Genomic DNA, 16,367 nt, shown 5'->3' on the forward strand with positions numbered 1-16,367 from the left:
ACTAATAAAATACAGTATAAAGTTTTAGATCATAAGTTTAAATCTAATAAGATAGCATACAGAAATTATAAAATTAAAAATATGAAACTGTAATTTGTGATCTAAAGGGTATCAAAATACACACACACACAAAAAAAAAAAAAAAAAAAAAAAGAAAAGAAAAAAAGGAGCTTTATTTATTTGTTTACCTTTTTAAACATTTCTTTCAATGTAAGTTATTTAAGTTGCTTCGTTTTTCGTGCTAATACTTTCTCGTTCACTCTGTAGATTGACATAATCTTGTTTAGTTACATTTTAAGTCCTGTAACTGCTGTTTCGAGAATTGCGACAAATTTGTCAATCGAAATTTGCTTGTTTTCAGTAACTTCTCTGTCACTTTCTTCACTATAGGTAGTGGTATTTTCTGGATCTAGAACCATATTACAGATTTTGCCATTCATTAATTGACTGATGATTGAGAAGCATTGCCATCACAATGAAAAACTTCTTTTATATCATCTTCATTTATAACTGCTTCTCCACATTTCTTTACAAAATCCATTAATTGGAAAATTTCACCTTTGTTTTGCGATATTTGAAAACCTTTAAAATTTGCGGCTATCATCATCAAATTTAACTATACTTCACTATACATATTTGGCTAAGCATCATGTGCTTGGCAACTAAGTACAAGTTGTTCTGTTAAATTTTATCTTACTTCTATTGCATACTGAGACAATTAAGCCTTAATTGTATTAGTTATTTATTATACTTATGTCTATTTCTTGCACATGCTTAAGGCTTATCAGAATTCTGACTAAATAAATTCCCATATATACTCAAGCCTTATTGAGGGCTGGCGCCAGACATCTTGCCGCCTAATACAGTCTCTGGGGATCCATATTCTGCAACTCGTTGCGCTCATACGAGCTCTGGCACTGGTTCTGGGTTTATGTGAATAACAAATCAGTTATTCTTAATTCAAATAGCCCTGAATGTAATCTTTGGGTCTATGAGTATCATCAAAAAAATCTATTTTTAGCATATGGAAAGAAATATTTGGTAAAATTTTCCTCGTCACCATTTTTTACAACATTTAATTTAAATCTGTAATCATTGCCAAGCGTAATGTCAACATAAAAGGTTACCATACTCCTTTATTATTCAATTACTATTATAATAAAAAAATGTTTAGGCATCGCTACATGAGTCATTACTCAAGCTGTCATATTTTGATAAACATGCGGTGATGAAAGGAAAGTATAATAAAGAATGATTCACCAGGTTGGCATCAGATCAATGATGTACCGTCTTTTTCCGAAAATAAGACACTGTCTTACTTTCTTTTTTGGTCCAAAATACGCGTTGGGGCTTATTTTGGGGGGAGTGCAAAAATAAAAGTATATTTATATATTTTTATTTAATACTTATTTTACACAGAATACAGAAATTTAAATTTATTCAATTACAGTCATGTCATCTTCTTCTGGAACATTGTCACAAATAAAATTCTGATTTTCTTCCAAATCCATTTCCCGTTGAATCATTGGTCCGAATTTCTCATGTCCTGCGATATAACTATCGGCGCTGCGTTGTATGTGTCTGGGGGGTTACGGTTCAGCCCAAATTTCACCCCGACAAGAGTCTGCCAACGCTAACGGATGACGATGCCTTTCCTGTGAACATATCTCTCTCGGGGCAAACGATGAACTGGTTAAGATAAATTCCAATAATTAATTTGAAACGAACTGTAGAGGTAAACAATTAATTTCTCGAAATATTTTGTTTCCAACATTTCTCTGAAATACGAGTATTAGGAAAGCTAAACATATTATTACTTATACTTAATAAATCAACAGCATTTTTTAACGAATTCTTTTTGTCACATTATTTTAACTAGGGATTATTTTCGGGGGATGTCTTATTTTACAAAATGTTCCAAAAATCACGATAGGGCTTATTTTCGGAGCATGTCTTATTTTACAAAAAGTTCCGAAAATCACGATAGGGCTTATTTTCGGAGGATGTCTTTTTTTCAGAAAAAGACGGTATCTATGTGGAATGCTTCAATTTGAGATGCGTGCCAAAGCAGATAGATACACAGCAACCGAGCCAAATTACTGATTGTACAAATTTACGCTAAAATGATTGTTTCTTTAATTACAAGGTATTTTATTTAGTGTCGAAGTAAAATTAAGAATCAGGACTCTCCAGATGTTTTATTATGCATGAAGGGGGGAATCAAATATGCATGCATTAAGCCTATGAGAAAAACCGTTTTGGTGGTTTTGAGGTCCGGATTTCGGACTTTGTACTGTAGTAGAAATCGATGAGTCTTTTTCAGAAACACAAAAAAGTTAAACAGCTTGAACTGGTTGTTTATAAAATAAATATATTCTGTTCCTTCAGAATTCTCCAGAAACATCTGGCACAACTTCGATAGGATCTCCGCCAACTTTCCTGATTCGATGGTAGCCATCTTTCATGACCGATCAGATAATATGCAAGTACCCTGAATTCATATTTCAAAGTATCATAAGTAAATATCTCAATTATATTGTGTGGTACTTTTCCGTTTTGCCATCTCAAATCTCACTAAGTAGACTTTATTGGCAACAACACACAGTACACATAAAAAATTGTTAACAAATGTTAGTTCTAAGAATGTTTTATTTTGAAGGCACAAACATTTTAATATCATTTAAAATTTTGTAAAAAGACATTAATTTAAGAATTTAATATGCTTTCATGGTACAACATCTTGATTCGCCGGTTCATATCACGTGACCCCAAGTGATTTCATCACGCATAAGCCATGCTACAAAAATCTAATTCTTTTAGTAATTCTCTACATTAATTTCAAGTTAAATCTTAATAAGGAATACAAGTTTAAATGCAAGAATTATTTCAATTCGTATGAATAGCTTCCTCAGAAATTATGTAAAACCGCAGTGCAAAAAACGCAGTCCTTTTGAGTGTAGTATAATCCTGCTTCGCTATGGCATTTGCATTAGAATTGATGAATTTAACCCTTGACTTTGCCCTTTCTATATTTTTGCCTTCGGGTGAGTGGTGTGTTTGTATCCTAATTGACTTAATAACCATTATTGACCACAGGGCATAAAATTGAACTACCTGGTAAAAATTTTATGTAATTGTATGCCAGTATTGAAAGAAACAACCAATCTGATAAGAAATGGCTGGATTTATTTTGAAAATGAGGCATAAAAGGTTACCAGCGAGGATATTCTGTATGGCATATGTTGTACCACTTTTGGCGACTTTATCGCCTGCGCCGGCAAAATGGAAAGTACTTATTGCGTTCTCAGAAAATTTAAATTACACTTTTCATAGATAAGCAATTTATGTATTTAAAAATTCTCTAAAGATAAAACAGCCTTTTACAGTTACATAAGTTATATTCTCAAAATAGTATTAATCTTATTACAGTCAAAAGTCGTTAATTCGAACACCCATAATCCGGAACTTAAAGCTAAGAACTTTCTGCGTATGTGTCGCATTGACGCATGCACGTAAGACCTTTACGGCTGAATATGCGTGTGCGCATGCGCATAAAATGCTTACACATGCACATTTAATGTATAACAGACGGTATAAGCTAAGCTAAAATTACCTAATTCAGTTAATGTTGCAGATTGCGTTGTTCCTTAATCTTCGAATTGGATCCGGCTTATTATTTTTTGCAGACCGTTAGAGCAATTTCATAAAAGTAAGCTTGAACTTTCGATTATGTCAAATAGAATTTCCGATATATATTTACTAATATGTAAAGGATCTACAAAGCAAAAGTATGTTTTGAAGTCCATTAAACAAAAAGTGGAATTGCTGCAAAAAATGGATAAAGGCGTATCCTTCTTTTCGCGGGAGGGGGAACGCCGCGGGGCGAAATGGATTGGAAGTTGATCTGTCAGCACTATCCTTATCTTCAGGGCAGATGTTTTCATTTTATTTGGCTTATAATTCCTTACCAAATGTAGTATTTCATCTCAATGTATTCCGTCTTTGATATGATTTAAATTAAATTCCTCGTCATTATAATTTGCTTCCGATAGTGAAGAAAGTGACACAGAGGTTATTGAAAATGAAAAAATTTCAATTGACCAATTAGTCGGTATTCTCAACACAGCAATTATAGGACTTGAACAGCGGAACTTTGTAACTGAACAAGAAATTATGTCTGTTTATAGAATCAAAGAGAAAGTATTATCACATATAACGAAGCAGCTTAAACAACTTACATTGAAAGAAATGTTTAATAAAGTAAACAAATAAATATTAAGCTTTTTATTTTTGTAAATTTTGATACCCTTTAGATCATAATTGTTTTTTATTTCACAAATTATGGTTTCATATTTTTAATTTTAAATTTCTGCATGCCATCTTACCAGATTTAAACTGATGATCTATAAACCGGAATTGCCGAAGTCCTGAAGAGTCCAGATTAACGACTTTTGACTGTAGTATAATCCTGCAATTAAGCTGCATACATTCAATGGATTTAATTCATCAAGGATTTTTAAAACGTAATGTGATTAAATAAAGAAGCAAGTATGATTAATATAATGCATACATATTATCTATAAAATTATAATCAAATTTTCTCATTAGCAACAGCAGCTTCGAGGTGTCAAAATGCTGCACCAAATGCTTTAAACAGCTGTTTAAAACTGAAAATTTCAGATAACATTTCATGACATGTATAAAAACAATATATGATAAATTTCAAACTAGACACCAGAGCCTTTCAGATGCTGTGCTGCTTATGAAAAAACAATATTAAATATTGTCAACATAACAGCACTAATTACAATAGTATAAATGCATTTTATATTACTGAAATGAAAAAGAATGAAATGATAGGCTAACTTTTACCTGTATATAATGCGGAATTCACTACACCTCCAGCAATGGCAAGACCAAGGCCTAACCTTCCAATATTATTAAATAATTGTGCAGCCATTAATCACTAGGCAATAAAACAATACATATTAAAGTTAAATAATATACCTATAGTAAAATCTAAATATTTAAAAATTTATGTGACTGAAAACAAAATTAAGTCAAGCAAAATAAGATGAAAACAAAATATTATGAATATTCTCCCACTTTCATTTGATTTATTTCAGAAGTGGGACAAACTAAATTTTTTTCAAATCCAAATCTCTCATGCATCAAATTGGAAAAATCTACTTTTCTGTTAATGCAGCACATCTAAATGCCAAACATGAAACCTAACTATATGGTGGCTAACAATACATAAAGCTTCATGAAGAGAATAACTATTTTATATATAATGAATACAATATAGACTGGCGAGCCAAAAAATTATGACCATCCCTACATTTTTCAATGAAATTCTCTGGATGACGTGGAGGACATGTGATTAAGTAGGAATGGTATTTAACTGTTGCTAGAGAACATAAGGAATCATTCTTGCACTTACTTTTGTGAGTGTTTGGAAAGGCTGCTGATCTAAGCAAATTTGATAGAGGGCAGATTGAAATGGCCCGAAGACTTGGAACGAGTATCACCCAAACTGCACAACTGATAGGTTGCTTATAACTTGCTGTGAGTATTTATGGAAAGTGGGTAAATGACAGTGAAACCAGCGGTAGATGCCAAAGTGTATAAGGTGCACCGTTGTATATATAATACACACCTGTAATTTTATACAACATTTTAAAATTTTTAGATACATTTGATATATAACATAGCCTCATTTCTTTACGAAGGAACCTGAAAGATCCATGCATGATGTTCTCACCTTCTGAAGTCAACATACAAGAACATACAGACTCCCCGTGCACCACATATGTACAACACGGGGCTTACAGAAGTAAGTTAACTAGAACATTAAAGGTTACATGTATAAATAAACATTAAAAATTACATGCATAAATAAAGCGAACAAAAGCAGAGAACAGCAGTCTGGACTTCACGAAAACAGATAAGTTCACTGGCCAAATCACTCCGAACATTTTCAAATCGTTCTGTAAGCATAATCTAGAGCCATCAAATGTTGGGCACGAGAAAATCAAATGTTCCACATCCTGAGGAACTCTTTTTGAACATTCACATAAATTGTTTGATCGTAGATTAAAACGAAACAGATAACTTGCAAATTTACCGTGACCAGATAAAAACTGAGACACTTAATTAAAATTTAACGAGAGGAAAGACTCGGAATTCAGTCTATGGTAAATAGAAGGAAGGAACTTTTTGGTGACTTCAGCATTACAAGATGAAATGTATTCCTCATTCCACATAGCTAAAAGCTTTTTATAATGAAAGGACTTCCAATAACTCTTTGGAATGCTAATGTTGATATCAATGGGTAAATTTAAGGCATCTTTAGCTAAGAAATCAGCTTTTTCATTTCCGTAGAAACCATGATGAGCATGCACATAAGCAAAGCAGATATCAATACCTCTAATTCTAAGTGAACTAACAACTAGGGTTTCGATAACTAATTTATCGCAGCTGGTAATACTGTTCAAAAGTTGAAGAGAAGAAAGAGAATCAGAACAAATAAGGTACTTTGAGGATGTTGTCCTATGATCCTGGATCCATTTGACGGCAAGATAAATGCACAGAAGTTCTGCTTGAAAAACTGTACATTCATTCCGTATACGGTGTTTAAGAAAACAAATCTCGGAATGGCCTTCAAAAAGAACAAATGCAAGGCCAACCTTGTTCATCTTGCTGCCATCTGTAAAGAAAACCATATGAAAACTTATTTCAGCAGTCTCTTTATAATCGCAGAAATTTATGGGTTCTAAAGAAGCGGGATGAGGAAGATCAGTGAAGGGAACAATTCCATTAATACAGTCTTCCGAAGCACGAGTTGCCAATGACTCAAAAATATTACTCTTATATGCAATTTCAAAATCAATAGGCGGAACTCCTGCAAGAACAAAAGTAGCCTCATAGCTTAAGGTTCTATAACCACTAATAATACGAAGAAGAATTCTCCGTTGAATCTTTCTTAAATTTCTTTTGTTAACCTTCTTGGCAAGAACATGTCCTCAAGCACGACAGCCGTACGAAATGAAAGGTACAATACACTGCTTATACATGAGTTTCTTAACATCGTAGTACTCCAAAAGTATTTTTGGCAATTCAGTGAAAGCCATTAGTAATTTTTTCACATTTAGCAGAAAGGAATTCAATGTGCTTTTTCCATGTTAATTTTTGGTCAAAAATGACATCAAGATATTTAACATTTTCTACAAATTCCAACGGAGAATTATCAAGCATCAAAGAAGCAATATGTTTTTCATCAAATGTACTGGGAACAAGCATAGCTTTACTTTTTGAAGGATTGAAAGTGAGTTTATGAGAAATCGCCCAACTGGAGACAAAATCTAGAACTTCTTGTGCTCTCAAAAGAATGTTATTCAAAAATCCTTCCTTGGAAAATTAATAGTAAGTCGTCTGCAAACGCAATTTTTAAACAACCGTTGAGATGACTTAAAAGATCATTTATGATTATGTTACAAAGAGTAGGTCCGGATACAGAACCTTGAGGACAGCCTTTTTCTAGAGAATAAACCTTAGCTTCGTTCCCAAGCTGAAGCTCAGCAGTCCTCTCGTTCAAGAAGCTTTTAAGAAGATTATAGATATTATGTGGTATACCAGCATCTTTTAAAATTTTTAAGATAGATGGCCACCAAGCATTATCAAAAGCTCCTTTGAAATCCAGGAAAATAAGAAGTGTAGTATACTTCATTTTCTTTGCACACTGCAAGATATTACAAAGGCGAATAGTGGCGTCTTCAGCGGACTTCCGAGGAGTAAATCCGAACTGAGAATCATTATAAAAGCATTTTTGTCTCAAATATCAATTTATTCCGTTAATGAAGAGAGTTTCAAGACATTTTCACAAAGTAGGCAAAAGACTAATGCATCTAATATTATCAAGATAAGGGGTTCTTGTATCTAAAGTTTTAGGAATCAAAACAACCTGAGCTCTCTTCCATTGTGCTGGAAAAACTGCTAATTGTAAACAAAGGTTGAAAAAGTCTGCGTAGAAATGTGCTATCCACCGCATGAAAGTGCTGTACAATTTCATTAGAAAGAGAGTCAAGCCCAGGTGATTTGTTCTTCTTGAGATTTTTAATAACACTGTTAACTTCTGAAGTAGAGAACGGACAGTCCATAAAAGAAATATAGGTCCATCAGACTCAGTGAGCATAGTTCTATGAGAATTTCTATCATCACGCGCATTATCTCTTGGGAAATTCTTTGTCATTATAGCAACAATTGTATCACTCAAACTCGAAGTAACACTGCCATCTGGGAGTTTAATTCCCGAAATCTCAATCCTTTTCGCAAAATTGGTCTTAACCCCATACTTATATATAGATTTCCAGACATTGTGAACAGTAATAGTTGAGAAAAAATTTCTCCACGGCTCAAGCTTAGCATTAGCTAATTTAGCCTTGTACTTATTTAAAGATTTTTTCCAGACTTTCTAATAACGGTATACTGAAATGACAAATTATAAGGGGAACAATACTGTGTGGAAGAAATGCTTGAGGGATAAAGCAACTTTAAGTAGGTGTAGTCAATTTATGGCACGGGAAAAAGCAGTTCTATGAGGAAAAAAAAAAGTTTCGCAAAGGCTTCCAAAAGAAAGATTTTGAAGAACCAATTGATAAGTTCTTGTCGAAGCTATACTGTTTCTTAGAAATAACTAATGCCAGTTTTCCCATTTCATAATAAATGCTAATTAATATAAATAATTTGCTATGCCATCAATTTTTTCCCCTGTGACATCTATTACTTCTTTTATATTAAAAAAATAAACTGTAACCCATGTGTATATGTTTACATTATATATATATATATACGAGGCAGTCGGCATTTTCCCTACCGACTCCACAGCCCTGCAAAGGAGGTCCAATGCATCATGCCAGTCTAGAAATAGTATGCAAGTGGATACTAAAAGCACAGAATGAATTTAAAATCAACACAAGTATTATGAGGTATATTTGACAAACTAGATCGAATGGAAGATGATTATTTATTTATGGATCAGAGTTACAGTGATGATAAAGATGAAACAGAATTCGATGATGTGCCTGAAGATATAATGGAATACGAATATGAAGAATTTTTCATGCTATCTGACAATGAAAATTTTTAAGTTCATAAAGCATGTCAATTCTTAAACACTCTTGTAAATAAGCAGCATTATCAATGCTGCTTATTTACACTTAAAGTTGAGTCTACAAAATAGAGATTTTATATTTTGTAGAATCAACTTTTCCTTATTTGGAAATCTATCAGTTGTATACCCAGTATATAACATGCACCATAAAATTTGATCTTATTTTTTGTATAAAAAGTGTACATTATACTATAGAATATACAGTAAATAACAATCCAAACTTCTTACACTTTTCAAAATTTAATGTAGAAGGAGGAATGCAGAATATTTTCCCTTAATATTAATATGGAATGATAAATTCTTTCCAGAAAATTAAGAATGTGACACTTATAAGTTGATCCAGGCCTGTGAAACAATCATACACTTTTGAATGAATACTTCTAGTAGATATCGATAAATCTAATTCTTCAAAGTTTTAAATTAAAATATTTAACAATTTTTAGCTCAGGATTTTAAAGACAAAGTGTAAAGATTTTAGCTTTTTTAATATAAAGAAGAATTTTTTCCACAAAATTTGTGGGATCTGAATGTTCTTTCTATAGTTTATTTGATTATAGCAAAGTGGAGAGCCATTTCACTTGAATAGAAATGCTTTTACGTAGGACCTTTTTAAAGAAAGTGATTAGCACATTTACCTCCTGTAAATACCAGGTATTTGTGTAAAAAGCCAACACCCACTGATACATGACTAACGTCAATTCTAATTTCTCCCAGTATTTAGGAGCACCGGAAAGTGTTCCACATTCTATAAGAAATGTATGATATTTTTGACCTTGTTAATCTCTCTCTTTTATTTTTTGCTAAAGTACAGGGATTACTTCTTTTTCTATTTTACTTTGAACATCAACTTTAGGCTAATTACAGCAAACACGTATATCAGCATAATATCAAGTTTTTGACTATCCTTCCTTGTATTAATTTTTACTATATTTACTAAAAAATGAAACAGAAACAGTCTCCCCCCCCCCGGAAAAAAAAAAAAAAAAAAAAAAAGAAGAGGAAAGTATTTCAGTTCTCCTCCAAGGCAATTTTAAATGATGGCCTTCATAGGTAAAGACAACCATGCAGAAGTATAATTTTATGCAATTTTGAACACGAGTGTTAAAAAAACAGTATTACAGAAATTTAAAAAAAAAAAAAAAAAATGAAACTAGTTGTACCTAAAATGTATCTGATTACCAAAATGTAGTAGCAGACTATAAATTTAATCAGTGGGTACCAGCTAATACCCAAATACTATTTCAAAACTGAGACTCCTAAGCTCTGGCATCTCAGTGACATTCGAGATATATGCCATCAAGATGGCAGAGCACTGCCACACCAAGTCTACACTAGCAAATTCATCAGTGCAGGATTCCAGTTGGCTAAAACAATTTATTTTGTACTTATGTATATTTTATGTTTATCATATTATCTAATTTTACCAAATGCATGAAAATAATATAGCTTTATTTTCAACTGATAAACTAAATAAGAAATATTGCAATTTTTCTTTTGTACTTTTTCTTTATCAACATCCATTCCTACTGCAATGCCCCCCCCCAAAAAAAGCACTGATGAGGCAATGAAATGTCCCCCCAAAAGTAATTCTGCAACAGCCAACGATGTTGCCAAAAAGTATTTATTCATCTCCCAGATAGCTTTCCACTTCTTCAGACATTTTCACTAATGTGACTGCAGATTATGAATCCCTTCTATAGGAATGTTGGTGTTTTAGTGTAGTAGTGAACTGCATACTGCAGTTTTAATAATATCCGGTGAAATCTCATTCTACACACATGAAGCATAATGTGGGTTGCTTAAAGGCATCATGTGCCGCTGTTTTTTTCTTTCTCATTCTCAGATTTCAGTGCTGAAGTTGTACATGATGTCAATTTATTGCAAATCTGATATTGTAAAAAAAAAAAAAATTGGGTATCTGAATGGATATTTTTTGCATTCTAAGAAACTTCGAATACAGTTCATACAGTAAGTAAATTCCTTGCAAATCTTTCCATGCGTCCTTTCCACTGCAGAATCCGACTGATCTTTGGAATATGGTAACTGGTAGTTTGGTGACGATAAAGGTTACTACCTAGGACTTTGGTAATAATGTGAACAGTACTCAGTTCCGATTACGCATTATTTTGTGTGAGGGAAATGAGTCATGTGATATATGTCATGCGATATTAATGGACGAATTACAGTTCTTTAATCGGAAAAAGGAGGGGATTTGGAAAAATATCTGTGGCAGTATATTATTTTGTATTAAGCTTCATTGTGTGTTGTGTGAAGTAGTGTTGAATAATTTTCGGATTGTATGGCGCTGTCTAATATTATTTTAAAGATCCGGAAACAGGTGCACATACCAATACAATAGAGGGCACGTGGAGTGCTATAAAAAGCACCATTCCGAGGCATTGTGATAAAATACAGCACATAATCTTACGTGCTAATTGCGGCATAAAGTGGAACATGGAACAATATTGTGATAAAGAGAATTTTGCTTTTTATTTAGCGGAGGAAGTGTAGAGGAAAAATTCGGAGAAAAAATCGTTCAATAATTTTATTGAATCAATAATAAAAGTGTATCCACCATGTAAGCAAGATTCTGAAGAAGATTACGTAAGTTAGTATTTTTAATTATTTGAGGATATTATTTTTATGCATTGTTCTAAATGTAAGGTGGAAGTAAAGTAATTTGGTATTATTGGAAAATTGTTATTAGCAATGATTTAGTTTAAAGTAATTAGGATTGTAAGCTAATTTTTATTAATTTAATGTATGTGCTTATTTATATTTTAAGTAGTGTTTTTGAACTTAATTATATTTTAAATTAAATGATAGTTCTTTTGTGAATTATATGTTTGTAGAATTTGGTATACGTTAGAGTGGAAGTAAACGTGCATGGAAATAATTTAAATATTTGATACTAAGTATTTGTAACCATTTGTAATGTTTGCGGTATGAATTAGTTGGTGACATTTGTAATGTAATACATAATGTAGAGGTAAAAGTTTTTGGATATTTTGGTTGATCTTTACATTATGGTAACTTGGCGTTTTTTTGGCAAAAATTTGCCGACCAACTCTCTTACAGCAACCCTCTATTTTTTTTTCCCCGCCGCCATTTTGTCTTCACAAAGTAAAGACATGTTTCTTTTCTTTTTATCTACTGAACACTTCTTCCAACAATCTACTAGCCGAATTACACATATGCTAGAAATTTTATCTAACAAAACTGCTTCATCATGACAAATATTCACTGCAAAATTGGGAAAAAGTGCACAATACCATACTTCTTACGTGTTTTTCAAAATAACACATACACATAAACCATGTACACGCCGACTTATTTTTACTTAAAAAAACATCCCAGAATTACCCAAAAATGGCATTGCGCACACTCTTCACTATATCCATGTGCACTGCTTTTTTCTCATAAATTAGAAAAATTTCACGAAAATACATGACAATTTTCTGAATCTTTAAACCCAGTAAAAAGAACATATATGAAATTACCTGATCACGAAAAAGTTTATACCTTTTCCAAATATGAACATTTCCACATATAAAATAAATAAAATATATAAAAACTTTTACCTCTAAATCATGTATTATATTATACACGTCACCAACGAATTCATACCGCAAGCATTACAAATACTTAGTATCAAATATTTAAATTATTTCCATGCACGTTTACTTCAACTTAAACGTATACCAAATTCCTACAAACATAAAATTCACAAAATAATTATTTAATTAAAATATCACTAAACCATGTACACGTCGACTTATTTTTACTTAAAAAAACATCCCAGAATTGCACAAAAATGGCATTGCGCACACTCTTCACTATATCCATGTACACTGCTTTTTTCTCATAAATTAGAAAAATTTCACGAAAATGCATGACAATTTTCTGAATCTTTAAACCTGGTAAAAAGAACATATATGAAATTACCTGATCGCGAAAAAGTACATACGTTTTCCAAATATGAACATTTCCCCATATAAAATAAATAAAATATCCAAAAACTTTTACCTCTACATTATCTATTATATTACAAACGTCACTAACTAATTCATACCTTTAGTTCACTACAAATGGTTACAAATACTTAGTGTCAAATATTTAAATTATTTCCATGCACGTTTACGCAAATTACTTTACTTTCACCTTACATTTAGAACAATGCATAAAAATAATATCCTCAAATAATTAAAAATACTAACTTACCTATTCTTCTTCAGAATCTTGATTACGTGTCCGATAAACTTTTCTTATTTCTGTTTCAGGATCTTTAAAATCATACTTATAGTTCACACCAAGGTACCAGGTAAAATAAATAACTTAATAAAACATCTTTACTTCTATCTCGCACAACCTTAAAGAAACACTTATTACTACGCCTTTCAATACCACTAAATACCCATTTTGAATTCACTTTATTTAGGGCCATAGGATCCAAAAATTAACGAACATTGTTTCACACAACACAGAATAAAGGCAAATACAAAATTTCCAGATTTTTCCCGATTTCCCCCCCTTTTCCGATTAAAGAACCGTAATTCGTCCATTAATATCACATGACATATCACATGATCTCTCATTTCCCTCACACAAAATAATGCGTAATCGGAACTGAGTACTGCTCACATTATTACCAAAGTCCCAGGTAGTAACCTTTATCGCCTCCAAAATGTCGCCAAACTACCAGTTACCATATTGTAAAGATCAGCCGATATTTTATTTATTTTATACGTGGAAATGTTCATATTTGGAAAGGGTATATACTTTTTCGCGATCAGGTACTTTCATATATGTTCTTTTTACAGGGTTTAAAGATTCAGAAAATTGTCATGCATTTTCGTGAAATTTTTCTAATTTATGAGAAAAAAGCAGTGTACATGGATATAGTGAAGAGTGTGCGCAATGCCATTTTTGTGCAATTCTGGGATTTTTTTTAAGTAAAAATAAGTCGACGTGTACATGGTTTAGCGATATTTTAATTAAATGATAGTTATTTTGTGAATTTTATGTTTGTAGGAATTTGGTATACGTTTAAGTTGAAGTAAACGTGCATGGAAATAATTTAAATATTTGACACTAAGTATTTGTAATGTTTTGCGGTATGAATTCGTTGGTGACGTTTATAATACAATAGATAATTTAGAGGTAAAAGTTTTTGGATATTTTATTTATTTTATACGTGGAAATGTTCATATTTGGAAAGGGTATAAACATTTTCGCGATCAGGTATTTTCATATATGTTCTTTTTACCAGGTTTAAAGATTCAGAAAATTGTCATGCATTTTCGTGAAATTTTTCTAATTTATGAGAAAAAAGCAGTGTACATGGATATAGAGAAGAGTGTGCGCAATGCCATTTTTGTGCAATTCTGGGATGTTTTTTTAAGTAAAAATAAGTCGACGTGTACATGGTTCATGTGTATGTGTTATTCTGAAAAACGCGCAAGGAGTTTGCTATTGTGCACTTTTTCCCAATTTTGCAGTGAATATTTGTCATGATTAAGCAGTTTTGGGTAAAATCCTAGTATACGGTGCAGCCTTGGCGTGACTTTGAAAATTATCGCCAACACCAAAAATGATTCAAAGAACGTCTATATATATATACTATACACACATAGTATATGTATATACACACATAGTATATACTATGTTTAACTGTATATTTTCTTTGAATGAGCGGTTAACTACTCATCGTATATGTCTGGCTTTTACTTCTCATCATAAAGTCGCCAAATCCTGTGCGCACCGGATACTAGGATTAAACCCAGTTTTGTTAGATAAAATTTCTAGCATAAGTGTAATTCGGCTAGTAGATTGTTGGAAAAAGTGTTGAGTATATAAAAAGAAAAGAAACATGTCTTTATTTCGTGAAGACAAAATGGCGGCGGAAAAAACAAAATAGAGGGTTGCTGTAGCAGTTGTTACCATAATCCAAAGATCAACCCAGAATCCTACAATACTAAATCCCCTGACGGTTGAATGGCATATAAGATACATGATGTTTTGAAGTAATATTTTTAAAGGGAAAAATTCACCCCCAGACCGATTAACTGCTAAGAGATGTAATCTTATTAAATTGTGGGTACTTTTTTGCAAATAAAGCCATCTAACTAATCGGCCGAATGTAACAGCACAAAATACCATCCAAAGAAAGAGGTGGAAAAGGCATTAATTCTAACTACTACTTAAAGTGTACACGGAGCCGGCTTAAAATACAAACAACATCCATTTATAAGAATATGTAAACAATACATGAATGCTGAAAAGCAGAAATGAATTGATCCAAGTTAATAAAGATACAATGTTAATAAACAAAATTTTAATTTACTAAGCAAAGCACTCACCTTCCAATTTGCACGAGGATTTACAATGCGAAAATAGTGCAACGGCAATGCCAAATTCGTAACACAAGTTTAAATACTGTTTTTTCTCTCACCTTTATATTTTAGATGGTCTTTATTTTAAAGCACTCTGAGTATCATTTTTAAGGCTGAAGAGAACATTTTTTCCACATTTTCTGAAAGAAAATTTCAGTTATTCCTAAATGCTTGTCAGTAATGTTAATAGTAAATTATATTTTAAAATACTTTGAAATTTCTGTTTCCTTTTCACAAATATAAAGTATTTAATAGCATTTTATTACACTGTGATTGTTATTTGCATATATTCATTCAAGGTGTAAGACAGCAAAATATTACGAAAAAGAAAATGAAGGGATTCCCACGTTTTAATAACTGTAACTGTTAATACTTTGAAGTGGTTGTTGAAATATTTATTCGATCGTAAAGCACGTCGCTGATGGCTTACCTGAAGTGGTAAGCTGTCAGATATTACTGTTATTTCACTTTAAAACTGTTTGTTTGGTATTATAAGATGTATTTATTGTTTGCGCCTCATACTTTCTAAGTATGCATTATATTTATTTTGGAAAAAACGATTCGTTTTAAAATGCGGATGGAATTTTCAAGGTTTTACCGCGTATTATTTTGTATAATATGTACGGGAATTACAAACTTTCCTCTTACTGCACGTAAGTGAAGAATGATATCTTGACTTCATTTATTTCTTACCTTTGTCATTTTTGGATGATGTTGATATTTAGTTCATGTGAATCATTCATTCTAATAAATAATATTTGATTTTAGGTGCTTGTGTATTGCTTTAGTAAACAAAATACCGA

At 32.0% G+C, this 16,367-nt stretch overlaps 2 protein-coding genes across 3 annotated transcripts in view; one reads left to right on the forward strand and one right to left on the reverse strand.

The window, feature by feature from the left end:
• Positions 1–15,595, reverse strand: part of Phb1 (prohibitin 1) — a 38,946-nt gene extending 23,351 nt beyond the window's left edge. Inside the window, exons 1-2 of the mRNA XM_035362519.2 lie at positions 15,532–15,595; positions 4,873–4,966 (exon numbers count right to left, since the gene is read on the reverse strand). Of these exons, the coding sequence (XP_035218410.1) occupies positions 4,873–4,960 (88 nt within the window). The 5' untranslated portion in view covers positions 4,961–4,966; positions 15,532–15,595. The remainder of the gene's footprint in view (positions 1–4,872; positions 4,967–15,531) is intronic.
• A 350-nt stretch (positions 15,596–15,945) lies between these two features.
• sax (type I BMP receptor saxophone) overlaps positions 15,946–16,367 on the forward strand; it is a 46,764-nt gene continuing 46,342 nt past the window's right edge. For both annotated transcript variants that reach the window (XM_035362518.2, XM_085819490.1), the window contains exon 1: positions 15,946–16,217. In XM_035362518.2, coding sequence (XP_035218409.1) covers positions 16,136–16,217 — 82 coding nt within the window. In that variant the 5' untranslated portion in view covers positions 15,946–16,135. The remainder of the gene's footprint in view (positions 16,218–16,367) is intronic.

This window comes from Stegodyphus dumicola, chromosome 6 (genome assembly GCF_044657685.1).
Source record: "Stegodyphus dumicola isolate Sdum_Otavi_A_Nest chromosome 6, ASM4465768v1".
Taxonomy (NCBI): domain Eukaryota; kingdom Metazoa; phylum Arthropoda; class Arachnida; order Araneae; family Eresidae; genus Stegodyphus; species Stegodyphus dumicola.